We start from the raw sequence: 19,333 nt of genomic DNA on the forward strand, positions 1-19,333 counted from the left end.
TGTACAGGCAGATAAGTGAAGTGCAGCTACTAGATATGGCAAAGTTATTCCCCATGTTAGGGGAATCTAGGACAAGAGGGCACGACTTCAGGATCGAAGGTCGTCCTTTTAGAACAGAGATGCGGAGAAATTATTTTAGTCAAAGGGACTAAATTCTGTGGAATGTTGCCACGAGCGGCTGTGGAGGCCAAATCATTGGGCGTATTTAAGGCGGAGGTAGATGGGGTATTGATTAGCCAGGGTATGGGTGAAAGTAGGGAAGTGGGATGACTGGAAGAATTAGATCAGCCTATGATTGAATTGTGTATGGTTTGCCTGAGTTTGCAGACTCGATGGGCCGAACAGCTCCTATACTTTATGGTCGTCTACGAACGAGGTTCATTGGGACATCAAGAGTTCATCTCGTAATTATTTTCTCATCTGCTTCAATGCTATTTGTTAGGGTACTCAGAACGTGCAAATGAACGTAACTTCAGCGCTTTTCAAATGAATAAATTCTATTGGACTCAGGACTATATTTAACATCGCTGGATTACGGTGGATGGGAGTGGCAACCTAAATCACAGTTTAGAAGAAAGGGTAATTACCTATAACTAGGTGTTATCTCGCTTCAGGTCTTGCGAAAGAGCTAGCGAACTGAGAGATTTGAGTTCAAGGCTGAGCAGGGACTGCCTGTATTTCCCAGAGCGCCAGAACACGGCACGCATGCGCACCACTTGCCTGGTGTCGCCTGCGAGTTAAAATGTAAAGTTGGGGTGGAAAGTTGGGCTTTAACTTCGTCCGAGTTTGAACGGCGGAGCCCCTGAGTTAAGAGCGAAGCCCGAACGTAGAGAAGAGGGGTGACACATGTTACTGACCTGTTGGCAAACTTTCAACTACAGAATAATTTTATTTTAAAGGGAAAAACTTCTGCGGGCGTGGATTTAAGTGATTACCACCCGGCCGGTTTGGAGTAGACCTTCCTGTTGTCCGGCAACACTTTATGGAGACCGAGCCTGTTGTCCGGCAAGACTTCATGGAGACCAAACCGCTCCTCGGTGGCGGCAGCAGCTCGTCGTACGGCGTGGACGAGGAGAGTCGCCGGTCAGATTCCTTGGGTTCCCGGAGCTGTAGCATCAGTAACAACGGGCAGCTCGGTACGGTAGCGGGATCGGTCGGTGGGTGGGGAGAACCCAGGGAGTGTACGCTCCATGTGTGGAGGACCCCCGAATTAGAAATTTATCTCCCCTCTCTCCACTAAACATCCGACCCCAATATGTTTCTGCATCTTAAACTCCGTTTGCATGTCTAGGCATAAATAAGTAACTGAGCGGCGGCTCCGTTGACGTTTACTGTCGTAAACGCAGGGATTGTGCTTGCGAGCTGGAGGGAGCCATCGAAGCGTTAGTACAGGATTTCAGAGTCGAGTTTATTGTCACGGGCTCTAGTGTGGCGAGGTGCAGATGCAATGAGAATCTCTCAGCAGCGTCACAGGCACTGGGGTATAAGGAAACATACGGGATATAAATTGTATACGTCAGTGAGGGAAGAGAGGAAAAAGCTGGCAAAAACAAGAGCTTCTGTGCAAAGCCAAAGACAAGTCCATGATGGTGTTCTGGAGTGTGCCATTACTGAGGTGGCGTTCGGATCACGCACACAGAGGTGGGGGGGGGGGGAGGTGTTGGACTCCAGTAAGGCAGCATCTGTGGGGGAGGAATAACTGGTGGAGTTTGGGCGGAGACCCTTCATCAGGACTGGAACGAGTGCGGAATTACGGGTGGGGGAGAGGAAGGCGTACACTCTGGTGATAGGTGGAACCAGGCCGGTGGGGGTGAGGGGGGGGGGAGGAAGAGGGATGAAATGCGAAAGAACCTGCTGGTATGAATATTGATTCCCTCACTTCGGACACTTTCCATTCCCCAATCCCTGGCTCCCCTCTTATCCCTTCTCCTCACCTGCCCATCACCTCCTCTAGTACCACTCCTTCCCTTTCTCCCGTGGTCCACTGTCCTCTACCTTAATCAGATTCCTCATTCAGTCCTTTATCTCTTCAACCTATTCCCTCCAACACGTCTACTTTACCCCCCTCCCCCCTTCCCGCTCACCTGCTCTGAAGGGTTTCAGCCTGAAATGTCAACTGTTTTCTCTGTTCCAGAGATGCTACCTGGCCTTGGCCTATGGTTGTGCACGTTGATCGATAAACTGGTGTTTGTTGGAAAATAGCTGTTCCTGAACCTAGTGGTGTGGGTCTTCTGGATTCTGCATCTCCTGTCTAAAGATGGCAGGGCAGGACAGGGCACCATACTGGTGGGGATGATGGCTGCTGCCATCTCCAGCTAACACCTCCTGTTGATACTATCAGAAGTGAGGAGAGCTGTCCCCGTGATGGGCTGGTTTGTGTCCGTGACTCTCTGCAGCCTCTTGTGCTACTGTGTGTTGTATGTACTGTGATAAACCTTAATGTTACCAGTCAGCAACACACACACACACACACACACACAATGCTGGAGGAATTCAGCAGGCCAGGCAGCATCTATGGGAGGGAAAAATACAGTTAAAAGCTATTATTAATGCTTTTTGAGAGAGTGATTTAGATGCATATCATATTTTTACTGAGTTAAGTATTGTATGTAATTAGTTTTGCTACAATAAGTGTATGGGACATTGGAAAAAATGTTGAATTTCCCCATGGGGATGAATAAAGTATCTATCTATCTATCTATCTATCTATCTATCTATCTATCTATCTATCTATCTATCTATCTATCTATCTATCTATCTATCTATCTATCTATCTATCTATCTATCTATCTATCTATCTATCTATCTATCTATCTATCTATCTATCTATCTGTTAAGGCTTAGGGCTGAGACCTGAAATGCCGCCTGTACCCTTTTCCATAGATGCTGCCTGGCCTGCTGAGTACCTCCAGCATCTTGGGTGTGTTGTTTTGATTTCCAGCATCTGCAGATTTTCTTTTGTATGTTACCAGTCAGAACACTTAGAGCGGTGCACCTATCGAAGTCTTGGAGCACTTCTGGTCTTGAATGATGTACCTACTTGAATAAGACTCCCATCAGCAACTTCAGAACATGCTCCAACATTTGAGATAGGAAACACCTCACATTGACATGCAGGATAGGAACATGAGTAGACATATAACAGACTGAAGTAATAATTTATTTCCTTAATTTAATAATATCAGGATCTGATCTATAATATTGCTCTATTAGGTGAGAACCTATGAGCCCCATGAAATAGTTATTTCTGCAGTTTTAGTTGTGATGTAACTTGAGCAGTGTTTCATAATATTCTTTGCTTACATTTGAAGTTTATCCATAAGAGCAAATTAAGCCACTCAGCCCATTGAGTCTTCCCTGCCTTTCAGCCACGGCTGATTAATTTTCCCCCTCAACCCTGTTCTCCTCCCTTCTCCACGTAACCTTTTGGCACCCTCACTAATCAAAAATCTATCAACCTCTGCTTTAAATGTTCCCAATGACTTAGCTTCCACAGCCATCTGTGGCAACGAATTCTACAGATTCACCACCCTGTGGCTTAAGAAATTCCTCATTTCTCTTTTTAATGGACATCCTTGTACTCTGATGCTGTGTACTCTGGTCTAAGATTCTCCCAATATTAGAGACATCCTCTCCATATCCACTATAGGCCTTGTGAGAGGTCGCTGAAGAGTCTCTTTGTCCAAGGTGTTTGTCAAACTTATAACAATGTCAAATGGCCTTTTTCAATCTTGTGCACAAAATCATTGAGAGTTCAACATCTGTTGATAAGCCTAGCCAAAATCATCTTCCAGGTACCTATAAAGATCGGACATCTCTAAGGCTTGGGTAGAGTAAGGGTTTGGTAGTGTCTCCTGGTTGAGGGGTTACTAGGTAAGGCTCTGTGGTTGCAGAATTATCCACTGGTTGCCTCAACACTCATGAAATTGTAGAATTCTCCAACATTGAAGGAGGTGTTCAGAGTAAACTTTTTATTGATGGGATCATCCCATTTAGTTCCACATTCAACATTTTCTTCAAAATGCTGTAGTATAATCCTGTTGAAACTTATTTTAAAAAATATTATTTACTGATTTTGGGCAATCTATTGCAGGAAATGGCTTTTCTACAATATGCGACAACTTTAGCATTGAAGTTTTCTAATGGACCTGTTGGCTGGAGTTGGTATTAATGTGCACTGTACAGCAGATTGAATTTTTTTTTCTTTGCTTGGTCTTTTGTTTTTGGAACTATGTAAACTAAAATTAGTTCCTTCTCTGATGATTGAGTTGATCTGTTTTTCATGGCTGCATGACCTCAACTTTAATTTTTAAAATTAAATTGGCAGATGATCTCTACATTCAACAAGCTGTTGTATTTATTGAGGATGCAATACAGGTATGTTTCAAGTAATCTGTTCAGTGTTAAATGTTTTGAAGGCAGGGATTACTTTAAGGATTTATTTTCAGATGCAAGAAATAATGGCTAAGGTTTCACAGAACTTCTGCAGCACATTTCCCCAAGTCAGCACTGGTCTCTAGAGGAGGAGTTGTGTAAGTTCCACTCCCTGATCTTTCTTGTTTTCGAGTTGGCGGTTATGTCAAATAAGTTGCCATCATGTTAATGGGGGGAGCAGGCTCTTAGGGTTGATTTGACTATTCCTCATTTACATGTCCTATGAGAATAAAAATATGTTCTCCCAACCAATCTTGTACGCTGCAGAACTAAATTGAAACATCCTATCATTTAATTTGAATGAAAAATAAAATATGCCAGCAATTTTTTTTGGAGAGGAAGTGAATATCACTTATAGCAACAAATATTCGGCTTCTGTCAGTATTATTTTGACTTTAAATCACTGATCATAGAACAAAATTTTAGGTAAAGTAAGTGGTTAAGTTGTAGACTGGCTTTTGCGGGTTATTCAGTTTCAGTGAATTAATGTCTACCGACCCAGTGTTTGCAGGCATGTGGGGTATCTAATCAACTAGATTTTCAAAAAGAAAATGGGTATCAGTGGTATTGTAATGAAGAATTTTTCTGTGCATTCTGGAAGTATTTGATTTGTAGAACAGTTGCAAAAGTGCACATTCGGCAGCTGGGGAGCTATGCAAACAATTGATGGAGCACAAGAGAAGAGGAATGTACGTATTTGTGTTGTCAATATCCCTCTAACATCCTAAAGCCAATGAAATGTGGAGTTGTTTGTGTAGTGATGACACGAGAGCATGAATTTGTGGCAGACGCTTTGCGAATTATTCAGTGGGATTTATTGATTCTGATCCTGCGTTCTGTTGCGAATGAACTGAGTTGAACCTGGATCCCTGGCTGATGGATTGTTTCTGTAGTTTTAAAGTGAAATAACTCTCTTCTCTACATAAGTAAGACCTGATGGAGACAGGGGGACATCTTTGTTGAACGCCTTCATGCTATCCGCCATGAGCAACATTTCCCGGCGGCCAACCATTTTCATTGCACTGCCTGTTCTCCTTCTGACATGTCAGTCTACTGCCAAGATGAGGTCACTCCTGGCTGGGTGAGCCACACCTCATATTCCACCTGGGTAGCCTCCAGACAGGTGGCAGGAACATTGATTTCTCTAGCTACTGTTAATTTGTTCCCCTTCCCCCTTCTCTCTTCCATTCCTTATTCTTCTCATCTCGCCTGCCTATCACTGTTCTCTGGAGTTCTTTCCTCTTTCCCTTTCTCTCGTGGTACACTCTCCTCTCCTATAAGATTTCTCTTTCCTCCGCATATCACCTCCTAGATTCTCAATTCACCCCACCTACCTCCCCCCTTACCTGGCTTCACCTATCACTTTCTACCTTGTACTCCTTCCTCTTCTCCCACTTTCTTATTCTGGCTTCTTATTTGCAGTCCTGATGAAGGTTCTTGCCTGAAATGTCTGCTTGTTTCCTTTCTATGGATGCGGCCTGACCTGCTGAGTTCCTCCAATATTTTGTATGTGTAAATCTGCACTTTCCTCCTTGTGTTGTCATGGATTTTCCCAAGACCAACACTGCAAGCTGCTGTTCTGTCTATAAACGCCTCAGCTCTCAGTGCTTCTTGGGTGGAAAACTTCCATTTCTATTGGCTGTGCCAATCTAAGAACTGGTTAAACCCACTCCAGGATGAACCAACTTTCAAAGAAAAACTTAAAAGGACTTCAATGAATAAAAATGTTACAATTTTGGAAATGAACAAGAACAATGATTTTTTTTTTGATCGAAGGGTGAATTAGCTGCAAGTTGCCACTCCCCTTGTCTGCTGTTCCTCTTCACGAAATGAGTAAAATTGCTGAACATACACTCAGTGGCCACTTTATTAGGTACACCTGTACACCTGCTCGTTAATACAAATATCTAATCAGCCAGTCATGTAGCAGCAACTCAATGCATAAAAGCATGCAGACATGGTCAAGAGGTTCAGTTGTTGTTCAGACCAAACATCAGAATGGGGAAGAAATGCGATCTGAGTGACTTTAACTGTGGAATGATTGTTGGTACTTGAAGGGCTGGTCTGACTATCTCAGAAACTGCTGATCTCCTGGAATTGTCATGCATAACAGTTTAGAGTTGACAGAGAATGGTGTGAAAAACAAAAAAAAACATCCAATGACTGGCAACTCTTTAGGTGAAAACATCTTGTTCATGAGAGAAGTCTGAGAACGGTCAGACTGGTTCAAGCGGACAGGAAGGCAGCAGTAATTCAAATATACATGCGTTATAACAGTGGTGTGTGAATGCAGAACATGTCTAACCTTGATGTGGATGGGCTACAGCAGCAGAAGACATCACCAGGTTTTACCCCAGTACTAATAAAGTGACAGCTGAGTGTATTTCTGGCTCTCATTGATCAACCTGGCGTGCAAAGCCAGAATAACGGCAGTGACATTGAGACACAAGACTGCAGATGTATGCATTTATTTAGAGATTGAGTGCAGAATAGGCCCATCTGTCCCTTTGATCCACGCTGCCAGCAACCTACCGATTTATAATCACCAATTAACCTTCTAGCCAGTATGTCTTTGCATTGTGGAGGAAACTGGAACACTTGGAGGAAATTCATGGGGATGACGTTAAAAACTCCTTACAGATGACATAGGAATTGAACTCTGACGCCCTGAGCTGTAATAGCATCATGTGAACCGCTACACTACCTTGTTTACCCAAAACTTCGCTAATTCTGTCAGAAAATTCTTTTTACATTCCACTGCTCAGCAACCTTCAGGAAGGTGATTTTTAAAAATTAATTACTTCGTGATGCTGCAAAGGGATCCAAGATCTTTAGAAGTTACTTAGTCACAATACCAAAATAAATGGCTCCATTATAACATATGACATTGAGTGCACTATTTGGCAGTATCTTATTTTGTCCCTGAAAATGTAATTGGATTTGAGGGCTTCCCAAATACTGGAAGGAGTTGAGTCAGAAGCTGAAGCTTGCATTCTGTCAGTTGTAAGTTTGTAGAAGTTTTCAAAGCTGTCTACATTGATATTTCTTTGAAATTATACAGATTCTACTTCTTTTAAACTTGTTTTCTAAAGCCATTTTAATGCATTGAGGAATAGCTTGAACTTCCTGAAATATTTAAGTCTACCTCCAAGCAGAGAACAGTAGATTAACACTATTTCCCCAAAGCATTTTCCTCTTCTGCATTATTGAAATACATGCATAATTAATTTGATTAAATTACAGTACAATAGTTTTTGAACAACATGCATGTTGCTGAAGTTTATGCTAGCCCCTTTTGTGAACAAGAAATATTTCTTCTGGATCTATTAATTTGTACTATCCTTTGAGTGGTTTCATTTATAGTCAAATGCCCAAATGCTTTTTTTAAAAAAACAAACCAAAAGACAACTTTTTATAAACTAACCTGAAACTGGCAGCTATTTATTGAATTTGATCCTCGTCTCATTTGGTCTTTTCACCTTGTTTTCAGTATCGTACCATAAATCATCGTGTAGATTCCCGATCTCTGCAACTTTATCAATGGTACTACTCGAAGCTGTGCCAGGGGTGAGTCCTGTACTAGAAGAGTGTTTCATCAGTCTTTGCAATTTTTTTTTCAGAAGTTGGCTGTCATGCTGTTTGAGAATTTTCAAATATATTTGCATGTTTATTGATTTTGGTGGTTTTTAAGATTTTGTAGTTATTAGATTATGTTTAGAATTTAAGTGAGTGAATTGTTTTTTGACTGAAGTGAATGATGTGTTTTGAAATATTCAGAAAATGTTTGACTTGTCACATTAGATTGTTAGAAAATTCACATGCCTAGGTTTAAAGGGAAGTAGAGCAAAGGTTAGTGATTGTATTATTCTTTTGGTAGGGAAGTTCATTGAGTATTCAATGCTCAAACCACCACTCTGCAGGCAGGTTGAATAACATTTATCCAGAGATTTGCTGAAGCACAGGACTATGATTTGTATAGCTGGAACTGGCAATCTTGTTTTTGTAATAGTGTCTGCAATTCTGCAAGTCACATGCACAACTCGTCCTGTAAACGCCACTTGTTGTAATGCTGTTGGAGAGCGTTGTTCAAATTTCAATGCGTACTCGATCATGATTGACCAAATCTGTGATTATTTTTGGCAGGTTTACAATTCTGATTGGAGAGAAATATCTTCAATAGATATTTCTTCATCAGAGCCTGGCTCCCATTTGGGTTAGGTAAATATTCTGCCAGCCTGGCCCGGTACTTGGTGACTCGCTTAATATTGCAGACGTGATTGGTATGCCTCATGCTAGTTGTGGTGAGGTAATTTCTCTCGTCTGTTGGGTGTGTTTAGCCTGTGATCGGCTTGGGTTTGGAGCATATGGAAAATAGAACAGTACAGTACTGAATATGTCATTTGGCCCACGATGTTGTGCCAGTCTTGATGCCAATTTATACTAAATTTCCTCCTGTGCATCATCCATATTGCTCCAATCCCCATATAATTATATTTCAATCTAATAAGCCTCACATTCCACTAGAATGGCTGATTGCTGTATTGCTTCTGATACTACTCCTATTCCAGGCATCTACTGCTCTCTGTTTTTAAGGAAATACTTGCCCCTCACGATGCCTTTAAATTAACCCCCCTTCCCCCCCTCCCCCACCCCCAACACCCCAACCTTAAAAGTAAGTCCTCTGGTGATGGACATCTCTACCCTGGGGAAGGATGGACAGTTGGAACCTATCTATACCACTCATAATTTTTAAACAAAACTTCCTTTGGCCTTTGACGTACCATGGAAAACAACCCGAGTTTCACCAGCCTTTCACTGTAGCTTATACCCTGCATCTCGGTAAACCTCTTCTGTACACTCTCCACATCCTTCCTATAATGAGGTGGCCAGAACTGCACGCCATACTCCATGTGCGGTCTAACTTAAACCTGATATATGGCTGTAGCAAAACTTCCTTTCCGTTGTACTCAGCACCCCTGTCAAAGAAGGCAAGTGTTCCATGTGCTTCATTCCCACCTTGTGTTCCTTGCCAACTTATCTACTCGCACAGCTGCTTTTGGTGAATTATGTACTTGGATCACTGTACCTTGACGCTGTTGAGGGGTGTGCCATTAATAGTATAATTCGTCCTTTCATTTAACCTAAAGTGCAACACCTCGCATTTGTTAGAATTAAACTCCATCTGCCACTTCATTGTCCATGTCTGTAACTGATCTGCCTCCTGCTGTATTCTTTGATAGACCGTCCACAGCTCCACCAATCTTGGTGTCATCCGCAAACCTGCTGTGGCGGCAACTCGAACACCACTTGGAGACTAAGCGTGGTGGGGCGCTGGTGGGCTGATCCAGTATGGTGCGCTCTCCAATCTAATAATAAGGTTCCAAAGTCGAAGAATGCGCTCGATCTTTCATTAAGTGACTAGCAAAACAATAAAATGAATAAACCTAAAACTTGTGATAAAACAAACAGTCTTAGCGTATTAAATGTACTTAAACTAGGTGTTCTTAAATGTATGAAAGAGTATTCAAACTTACTTAATCATATTCAACTGATTTTAAGTGTGTTTAAACTTTCTTAAATGTAATTAAGTGGTCAGCAAAAAAGGTATAATTCTCGGCTGTCTCTAACTCTACCCGAACTAGACTGGCTCCCAAAGGCAAAGCATGAATACATAACTAAACTGTTTGCTTTTACCACACCCAACCCACGTAACTAGCTACCTAATAAACGCACAACACAAAATGCAAGATTCAAGATCATTTATTATCAAAGTATAAATTGCACAATCTTGAGATTTGCTTGCTCACAATACTGATAGAAATACTACATATAGATAGACTCTACACTTGCTAAACACCTTTCCACGTTTTCATCACAATCATCTCACAAATATTACAAACAACAGACTTCTCAGCCTGATCCTTGCAGAGCACCATTAGTTATGGATTTTCAGCCAGCAAAACAGTCTTCTGTGGCCAAGCTAAGCTAGCAATTCATCCTGAATCCCATTACCAGGGATGTTGCCTTGATTAGAGGGTATGAGCTACAAAGAAAGGTTGGACAACCTTGGGTTGCTGAACTTGCATCAGTGTTTTAATTTTAAAGCTGGGGCTTTGCTCCTGTTATCTCATGTGGGAACTGATTTTTGAAAGTTGCAACTGTGTAGAGACTATATTTTTCTTTTGCCTTGATCTTATATATGTGAAATAGAAGTGTTTGAACCTATATTCTTGGCATACATGTGATTGTTGTAGATGGTTACTATTGTATTTTGATTTCGTAAAGGAATATTTTGAGAGTCTTGAAGATAGCTATAGGCTGACTTTTTTTTAGCTTTACTGTTTTGTGCACAATACTAGCTGTTTTTCTTTTCCACAGGTTTCTTAATGCTACTATATTTGTGATTTTGATTTTGGCCTTCTTTGAGAAACCTTCATCTCTGAGTGTTACATCTGATCTCCGATTTCGTCGTGTACTTTGGGAGCCTCCTTGTGGACTGACTGAAGGGATTGAAGCACTTTGTCTTATTGTATTTATAGTAGATGTAATAACAAAGGTAAGGCACTGATCATTGGCCATTTTGATCTTTCAATGTCCATCCAAGTTGTTGAATTTTCAAGTATCCCAAACACATTTTGAGAGTCTCTAGGCCAAGGATAAAACCTTGCAGAATATTTATCTTTCTTGAAGCTTGTTTCATTTCAACATTCTTTAATCAATTTAACCTCATTAAACATCCTGAATATCCCATAAATTCCAGGTAGGAGAATGGGCTTGAAGAGGATAATAAATCAACCATGGTAGAATGGCGGAGTAGACTCAGTGTGTCAAATGGCTTAAATCTGCTCCTGTGTCTTTTGTCTTAAATATTGGTCATTGTAATTGGCATTTAAAATCCTACTCTAAAATAACTCAAATTAAGGCTGATAACTGAAAGATTATATTAAAAAAAAATCAACTTTATGTTTCAGTTATTTCAATTGGATTCAGCATTCTGAAAGTTTTTTACTGCTGCCATTTAGGGCAGCAATGAAAATTCTCCTGTATCTGAGTCCGTACCACAGGACGTAGATGTAGAAGGATTCTTCATTGCTGTTTCCATAACAACTTTTTTTTTTTTGGACCAGTCTGGTTTGTTAGCCTCGAGCTGAACACCCAAACCTGGAGAACTGGTGAACTGCACTTGGTCTGGCCTGGCCTCTACCTTTTGACCTGTTTGGCATGGGTGACCCTACTAAGAGCCAAAGCATAAAGCCGGCTAACAGAGATTTCTGGGTCATGGAGGCACACAAGTCACCATACTCTATGACAAGGTCGTGGTCTTCTTGGAGGACATTCCGAAAGTTGTTGGCTAAATTGTAACGTGTTTCTGGTCACCTAAGTGACACTGAGAATCTCTGCAAGCAATGCAACAACATATCCTCACCGCATCCTTTTGTGCAATGGAGGTGTAGGGGGGGATTGTACAGTAGGACCTTGATAAAGGTGAGTTGGGATCAGAAAGCTAGAAGTAGTCAAGGTGGCAAAAGGCATCAGGGGTGTCTGGATAAAGATGAGACATTTGGGACCTAAGAGCTAGAAATTGTCAAGGTGGCAAAGGGCATCAGGTGGGCCCAGCTGGAAGTGGGACAGGATTGGGCGAGAGAGCAAGGGTAATACTGAGGTAGGAATGAGTCTCTTCAGTGGGGTAAGGGCAGGATGAAAGCTGTGTGTCTGAACAGTCCTGCTTATTGACCTTGGGCAGGAGGTGCAGTATAAGTAAGAGATTATATCTATTTGTCACGTGTACATTGAAACATAGTGAAATGAAACCAAATCGGGGAGGATTGTGCTTGACAGCCCGCAAGTGTCATTGTACTTACGGCTTGAACATAGCGTGCCCATTTAAACAGCGTAGAGGCTAGAAAACCATGAGGCTGGAAGATGTGGAGGAAAGATCTCCCAAAGAAATCAAATAAGCTTCCGTTGACCGACTTTTCTGTGCCTACTTTGTGTTTAAGAATATTTGCATCTTGAGCTCTTATTTATTTGTTTTGATACAACGTGGAATAGGCCCTTTTAACCTTTTGACCCACGCTGCCTAGCAACCCCAATTTAATCCTGGCCTAATCATGGGACAATTTACAAAGACCAATTAACCTTGCAACCAGTACATCTTTGGGCTGTAGGATGAAACCAGAGCATTGGAGGAAACCCCCCATGGTCACGGGGAGAATGTACAAACTCCTTACAGACATTACGAGACTTGAACCTGGGTGGCCTGTCCTGTGAAGCATTGTGCTAACCATTATGCTACCGTGCTGCCCTGAAATAGCATTGGTGCCGTGAATTGTTCTCTGGGCGACTTGGGACTTTTCAACGTACCTTTCTTTGTTATTGTTTCTGTTAGTATGTGTCTACCTCTGGAAATTTTTTTTACCATTTAATTTTTTTTATAATGCAGAGTTATTTAATTGGATGGGAGGAATTTCAGAAATCAAAATGGCTGATTGCCTACATCCTTATACTGGCTGCTTCTGCTATAGATTGGACCGTCTCCCTGTGCTGCTTTTGTGAGGAGGTAAGATGTGTGTTTGCAAGTAGATTGGATGCGGAGAGCAGTTGTGTGGGATGATTCTGTTTAATCCCTCCTCCACAGAGAAGTGCTTCAAATCCTGCGGCATCAAATTAGCCTGATTTCTTTTTAAAAATCTCTTTTGTGTTAGTAGCTGGTGTTATGAGTGAGTTTTGTATTCAATAAAAGAAAACTGCTGGCTGAACCCTGTCAAGGAAGTGGCCACAATGTGGTGGTCACTGGCACTTAGTCAGACAAGCCATTGAAACCCAACTCTGTAGTGCTCTTCACTTCGAATTGGTTTGTTCAGACATGCTTTCCACCATCTCATAGGTTTTCCAGCTGGGGGAATAGTTTTTTTAAAAATCTCTGTTACACATCAATGGGTTTTGCTCTCTTTATTGCATTGCTGTCCATAGGAGCTTACTGTGTTCTGCCGAGGAGTCTCGGACTGAAATGTCGACAGTACTCTTCTCCACAGATGCTGCCTGGCCTGCTGGGTTCCTCCAGCATCTTGTGTGTGTTACTGTGTGTAACTCTGCTTTTGTACGGGTTCCCCCCGCTATTCAAAGGTAGAGTGTTCCTATGAAATGGTTCGTAAGCCAGAATGTCATAAAGTGAAGAAGCAATTGCCATTTATTTATACGGGAAAAATTTGTGAGCGTTCGCAGACCCCAAAAAAATAACCTACCAAATCATGCCAAATAACATACACAACCTAAAATAACAGTAACATATAGTAAAAGCAGGAATGATCTGATAAATACACAGCCTATATAAAGTAGGAACAGTTTTCTGCAATTATTGCAGCACTGTCCACTGTAGCGAAAATCTCACACAAGCACTCTTGGCAGAAACACACGGTGCATGTGCTCTTGGCAGAAGCACTCTGTCCAGTAACCTTTAAGCTATGAAGCTGCCAAATCACGCCAAATAACACATAAAAATACACAGCCTATATAAATTAGAAATAATGTATGTCCAGTGTAGTTTCACTTACCGGAATCGGGAAGACAGCGAGCACACTGATGATGGTGTGTTAGGCTGAGTCGTCGGAGGTTGGGATGGTGGGAGGTAGAGGATGTCCTCTCATCGTCGTCTGTTTCCATCAGGGCAGGCAGGTCACCTTTTATGTCTGCCTGCCTCGTTGTCGAAGGTCGAGTTCATCGTCTGATGTGGAAGGCTTGAAAAACGACAGTATGCTTGACTGCTTAGCCTCGCGCATTTTTCTGTCATACAGTTCTTTGTAAGCACTGAAACCATCCTGCAAATATGCCCTAAATCTACGTACCCTTTCAAAATTAAAGTCATACATTTCTGCAATCATTGCAGGGTTGTCAATCGCAGTGAAATTCTCACCCAATTGCTTCACGTTCATTTCCTGGGTGACTTCACTTTCAGGCCGTTCGCTACTGCGTTCGGCTTCAATTGTTATCCTTTCCTCTTCATCAGCTCTTCATCTGTCAGTTCTTGGTCATGGGATACCAAAACCGCTTCAACATCATCTTCGTCAACTTCCACAAACCCTTAAACTCACTATGTCCTTACTTCGTTCACCACGATCGAAACGCTTAATTATGTCTAGTTTTACGCTAAGTGTAACACCCTCACACGCTCTTTTAGGCTTTTCTGATACCTTAGAACTCATCTTGCTAACGGATGCACAAAATAAATTGCGATAAAGCACAGATGCTCACAGGCACGTGCTTAAGCAATGCCGGCTAGAATGCAGTTCCGGGGGAGGAGCTTGGCCGCTCGGGGCACGCTGCCTTTCTTCGTAACAGTGAAAACACCTTCTGTTAATGAAAATGGGTAACTAATGTAGGTCTTTCGTAACAGTGAGGTGTTGTAAAGCGAACGTACAAAAAACGGGGGACACCTGTACTTATAGAAGTGACTATATATAAGAATTACAAAATGGTCACACAATCTGTAACGTCCTGAGATTGTGAAAGAAGCTCTTATAAATTGTATGCTAAATGATGGTGGCTAACTCTTGACTGTCTTTTTGTATTTCAACTGGCTTTATAGGTGCTGTATTGTTTGAGTTTCATTTGTACCTTTGCATCGTTACTGATCTTTGACATTTCACTCTGCTGGCAGAAAACCATGTTCTCCAGTGTGTGCACATACTCCCATTTTCACCACATATTTGAGCTTGCCCAAGTTCATGAAGTAGCAGGTCGAGGAAACCCACACAGTGATGAGAAGAATGTACAAACTCCTTATAGAGAGTGGTGGGATTTGAGCCTGGGTTGCTGCAAAGTGTTACGTTAAGTGCCCCCAATCTGTGTTGTTCATGAATCTGTACGTTATTCTTTTCCCCATTTACAGAAGGTCAGGGTGAGGAGAATTTTGCGGCCCTTCTTCCTCCTCCAGAACTCATCGATGATGAAAAAGACTTTAAAATGCCTGAGACGAACATTGCCCCAGATCACCAGGTGAGTCCTTTAAACTACTTTAAACTTGCATTTCCTCCATTGTGCATTTAATATAAGAAACTGTAAATCCACATAACCATTTCTACTTGTATAAATTTTTATCTGGGTGTGGGCCTTTGTAGTAGCTGATAGATATTAAATAACACTGGACAAAAAGATTTTTTGAAAAGTTGCTTCATCAAATCTTTTTTGTTGATGATAGGTTGAAGCTGAACCACAGATATAATTTCAGACAACTTGTATCATGTAAGAATTTGGAGAAACAAGAAATTTACTTTAATCGCATAACAGTGCTGTTGCTTTGCAATGGTTCAACTAAGCTAAAAATGCTTTGTTGATGACTTTCATTTGTACTCGGTGTTTGAGGCTTCTCGCATTGTGTCCAACAATAATCAGCCAGCACTGATGGATTCCAGTTGCCCGATACTGTTTCTCCATGACTGCAATGCCCTGGTGAAACCTTTCACCGTGCTCGTCACTGACAGCACCAAGATTTTCAGGGAAGAAGTCTTAATAGGAATGCAGAAAATGAATCTTTAGTGACATGTTGCACTTCATGGTTATGTATGCTCGAAGCATGTTGCCAAACAGCTGTATGTAGTTTGTTGCTCTCTAGTCGCCAAGAAAATTTTCAATGTCCTTGAATGCCTTCTGTGCATGATTTTTTTTTACCCCTCTGGTCCCACTAGAAGTTCTGTCATTGACCGGTTTGATTTGTGGACCAACAAAAATACCTTCCTTAGTCTTGGTATCAGTTATTCTGAGAAACATCTGTCTCAAATATCGAAATCCTTCACAGAAAGTTATAGCCTTTCTAAAACCTGGCCTGATATGTAGCATCCACCCTGCCTAAGCATGCCTGGATAGGAGAAAATTCTCAGCTTCTATTGTGGACAACATTTTAATTGACTTGAATTATGATTTGAAGTAACAAATATAAATGATTTAAAAAATTTTTTAAAAAAAGTGTGTGATAGGGAAATTTCATGGTGATTTTCATGATCAACACCCCAAAATTCACAAGATGCATCCAAAAGTATTCAGGAAGCAAAATCTTTGTTGTCCAGTGTACTTGAGTCCAATTCGGGTGCATTTGGTTATTTGGTATTTAAAGCACTTGCTGCAAAGCTTAGCAACCATGTCCCATGCACACACGATTGCGGGTTTTAGTGGGTGATTTTGAGATTAGAAATTCAGGTTAACAAAGTGGAGGTTTCGCGAAGGATGCAGAAGAATTTTACCAGAATGTTGCCTGGATTAGAGTACATATCCTTTAAGGAAAGGTTTGACAAACTAGGGTGCTTTCTTTAGAGCAGCAGAGGTTAAGGGGCTACCTTAAAGTATTTGATAAAATTGAGGGATTGATTGACAGCTGGTACCATTTTCCTAGGGTTGAAATGTCTCATTCAAGAGGGGCATGCATTTAAAGTGAGAGGCATGAAGTTTAAAGGAGATGTTTGGCACAAGCTTGTTGTTTTTACATGGTGGTGGTTACCCAGAATGCACTGCTATTGGTGGTGGAGGAAGGAGATGTAATTGAAGCATTTAAGAAGCTTCTACATGTGCAGAAAATGGAGGGATATGGACCATGTGGATATGGACCAGGCAGAAGGGATTAGGGTTTCATTAGCCAAATTAAGTTGGCACAACATTGTGGGCAAAGGACCTGAAATGTCTGTACTTTTAAAATCTTGCAAGGCATTTTGAACCAAAATTATGTCTTTTTTTATGTTGTATTGATAGCTGAAGTTATTTTCCACGTGCAAGCTGGTTTAAAAGTCTACAGTCAAGCTTAGATATTGGGAGTGGAGTTAGGACATTTAGCCCTTGAGTCAGCTGATTTATCATCCCAACAACAACCCCATTCATCTGACTCCTCCTCCCTGTAACCTTTGACATCCTTACTAATCAAGAACCTATCAACCTCTGCTTTAAATATACCCAATGAGTTGATCTTCACAGCCATCAGAGCTTCCTGGGCATTTAATTTATTTATCTCGAACTATGGCGGTATGTAGGGAAGAGCATAAAGATTAAAACTGTAATGAAAAGTTAATTATGTTTGTGTTGTACTTCTCCAGTGTTATGCTGCTTTTGGCCTTGCACCTGCTGCTGTTCACAATGATTGCCATGTTGCTGTTTGCCCGAGGCCAGGTGAACTGAATTCCACCATTATAAGTTATTTTGATGAATTGTTCAACAATGGAAATCTTTAAATGTCAGTTGTGTCCATATAACTCGAGCGGTTTCACTTCTCATTTCTTCCATTGTGACTCAATATATTCTTACCATTTTGTGTCCGTTTTGTTGACTGAGTGGTAATGCTAATGCGTGACGAGTGTTCAGTCCCTCCTTACATTGGGATGGGAGGGGGAGGGAGGAAAGGGGGGGGGAAGGGAGTGAAAAGGGGAAGATTTTTCATAATCAAAGGAACTAAATTAGGAACTCGCATTGCTTCCTTTTTCTTTAATGTCATAGAATCATAGAGCAATACAGGGGGGAAACATGGTCTGCCTAGTCTGTGCTGTATTTTTTTTTCTTTCTGCGTAGTCCCACTGACCCGCACCTAGGCCACAGCCCTCCATACCTCTTCCATCAGTGTAATCATCCAAGCTTCCTTCAAATGTTGCAATCAAGCCTGCATCCACCAGTTCTGCTGGTACCTCGTCCCACACTGTCATCACCCTCTGAACGAAGATCTCTAAATATTTCAACTTTCACCCCTAACCTATGACCTTGGTTATTTTGTTATCATTTCTGCATTTTTAAGCTCTTCTATTTGTTTCCTTTGTCAGAGACAGGCAGCCAATTTGTTTTTAAGTTATCAATATTATCTGGAACATTTTAAGACATAGGAGCAGAATTAGGCTATTTGGCTCATCGAGTCTGCTCTGCCATTCCATCATGGCTGATTTATTATCCCTGTCAACCCCATCCTCCTGCCTTCTCCCCAGAGCTGTTGACACCCTGTCTAATCAGGAGCCTATAAATATACTCAATAACTTGGCCTCCTCAGTTGTCTGTAGCAATGAATTCCACAAATTTACCACCCTCAGGCTAAAGAAATTCCTACCCATCTCTATTCTAAATCTAGATTTCTATTCTGAGGCTGTTCACCTAGACTCACCCACTATAGGATACATCCTCTCCACATCCACTTTATCTAGGCCTTTCAATATTTGATAGATTTCAATGAGATCCACCCCCATCATTCTTCTAAACTCCAGTGAGTACAAGCCCAGAGCCATCAAATGTTCTTCATGTTAACCCTTTCATCCCCAGAATCATTCTTATGAATCTCTTCTAGACCCACTTGCCACCACATCTTCTCTAAGATGAAGAGCCCAAAACTGCTCACAATACTCCAGGTGTGGTATGAACAATGCCTTATAACACCTCAGCATGACATCCTTGCTCTTATATTCTAGTCCTTCCAAAATGAAACTGAACGTTGCATTTGCCTTCCTCACCACCAACTCAACCTGCATGTTGCTGCATTTTCTGCAACATTTTAATGTTTAAACAGAATCATGGTTAACAAACCAAATAAGAATATATGATACATTCTTGCATCCTAGCTTATTACAGTTTTAACAAATTGACTGTTATTCTTCAACAATTAAAATTTCTTCCAAGTGTATTGAATAAAAATGATTTGTTATAGGAGGCAACAAAATAAATGAAGAAATAATCACAACAGGTAAATAACATCTAAAATAATCCATGAACTATGTAATCATGATGCAGTGTCAATTGTCATTTTTTTTTGTGCCTTGATATATCCAGAGTAAGGGATAGTAATCTATACTTCTGAAGTATTTACAGTTGTTCTAATAATTGCAAAACATTATTATAGGAGACCAAAAGAGAGAGAACAATGATTATGGTTCTATTTGTGAACAAA

At 41.2% G+C, this 19,333-nt stretch overlaps 1 protein-coding gene across 4 annotated transcripts in view; it reads left to right on the top strand.

The window, feature by feature from the left end:
- The first annotated feature begins 733 nt into the window (after nucleotides 1-733).
- Nucleotides 734-19,333, top strand: part of tpcn2 (two pore segment channel 2) — a 56,447-nt gene continuing 37,847 nt past the window's right edge. For all 4 annotated transcript variants that reach the window (XM_073049777.1, XM_073049780.1, XM_073049779.1 and 1 more), the window contains exons 1-7: nucleotides 734-1,136; nucleotides 4,328-4,377; nucleotides 7,925-8,001; nucleotides 10,813-10,990; nucleotides 12,878-12,994; nucleotides 15,323-15,429; nucleotides 17,511-17,583. In XM_073049777.1, the coding sequence (XP_072905878.1) occupies nucleotides 983-1,136; nucleotides 4,328-4,377; nucleotides 7,925-8,001; nucleotides 10,813-10,990; nucleotides 12,878-12,994; nucleotides 15,323-15,429; nucleotides 17,511-17,583 (756 nt within the window). In that variant the 5' untranslated portion in view covers nucleotides 734-982. The remainder of the gene's footprint in view (nucleotides 1,137-4,327; nucleotides 4,378-7,924; nucleotides 8,002-10,812; nucleotides 10,991-12,877; nucleotides 12,995-15,322; nucleotides 15,430-17,510; nucleotides 17,584-19,333) is intronic.

The sequence above is a fragment of the Hemitrygon akajei genome, chromosome 6 (genome assembly GCF_048418815.1).
Source record: "Hemitrygon akajei chromosome 6, sHemAka1.3, whole genome shotgun sequence".
Taxonomy (NCBI): domain Eukaryota; kingdom Metazoa; phylum Chordata; class Chondrichthyes; order Myliobatiformes; family Dasyatidae; genus Hemitrygon; species Hemitrygon akajei.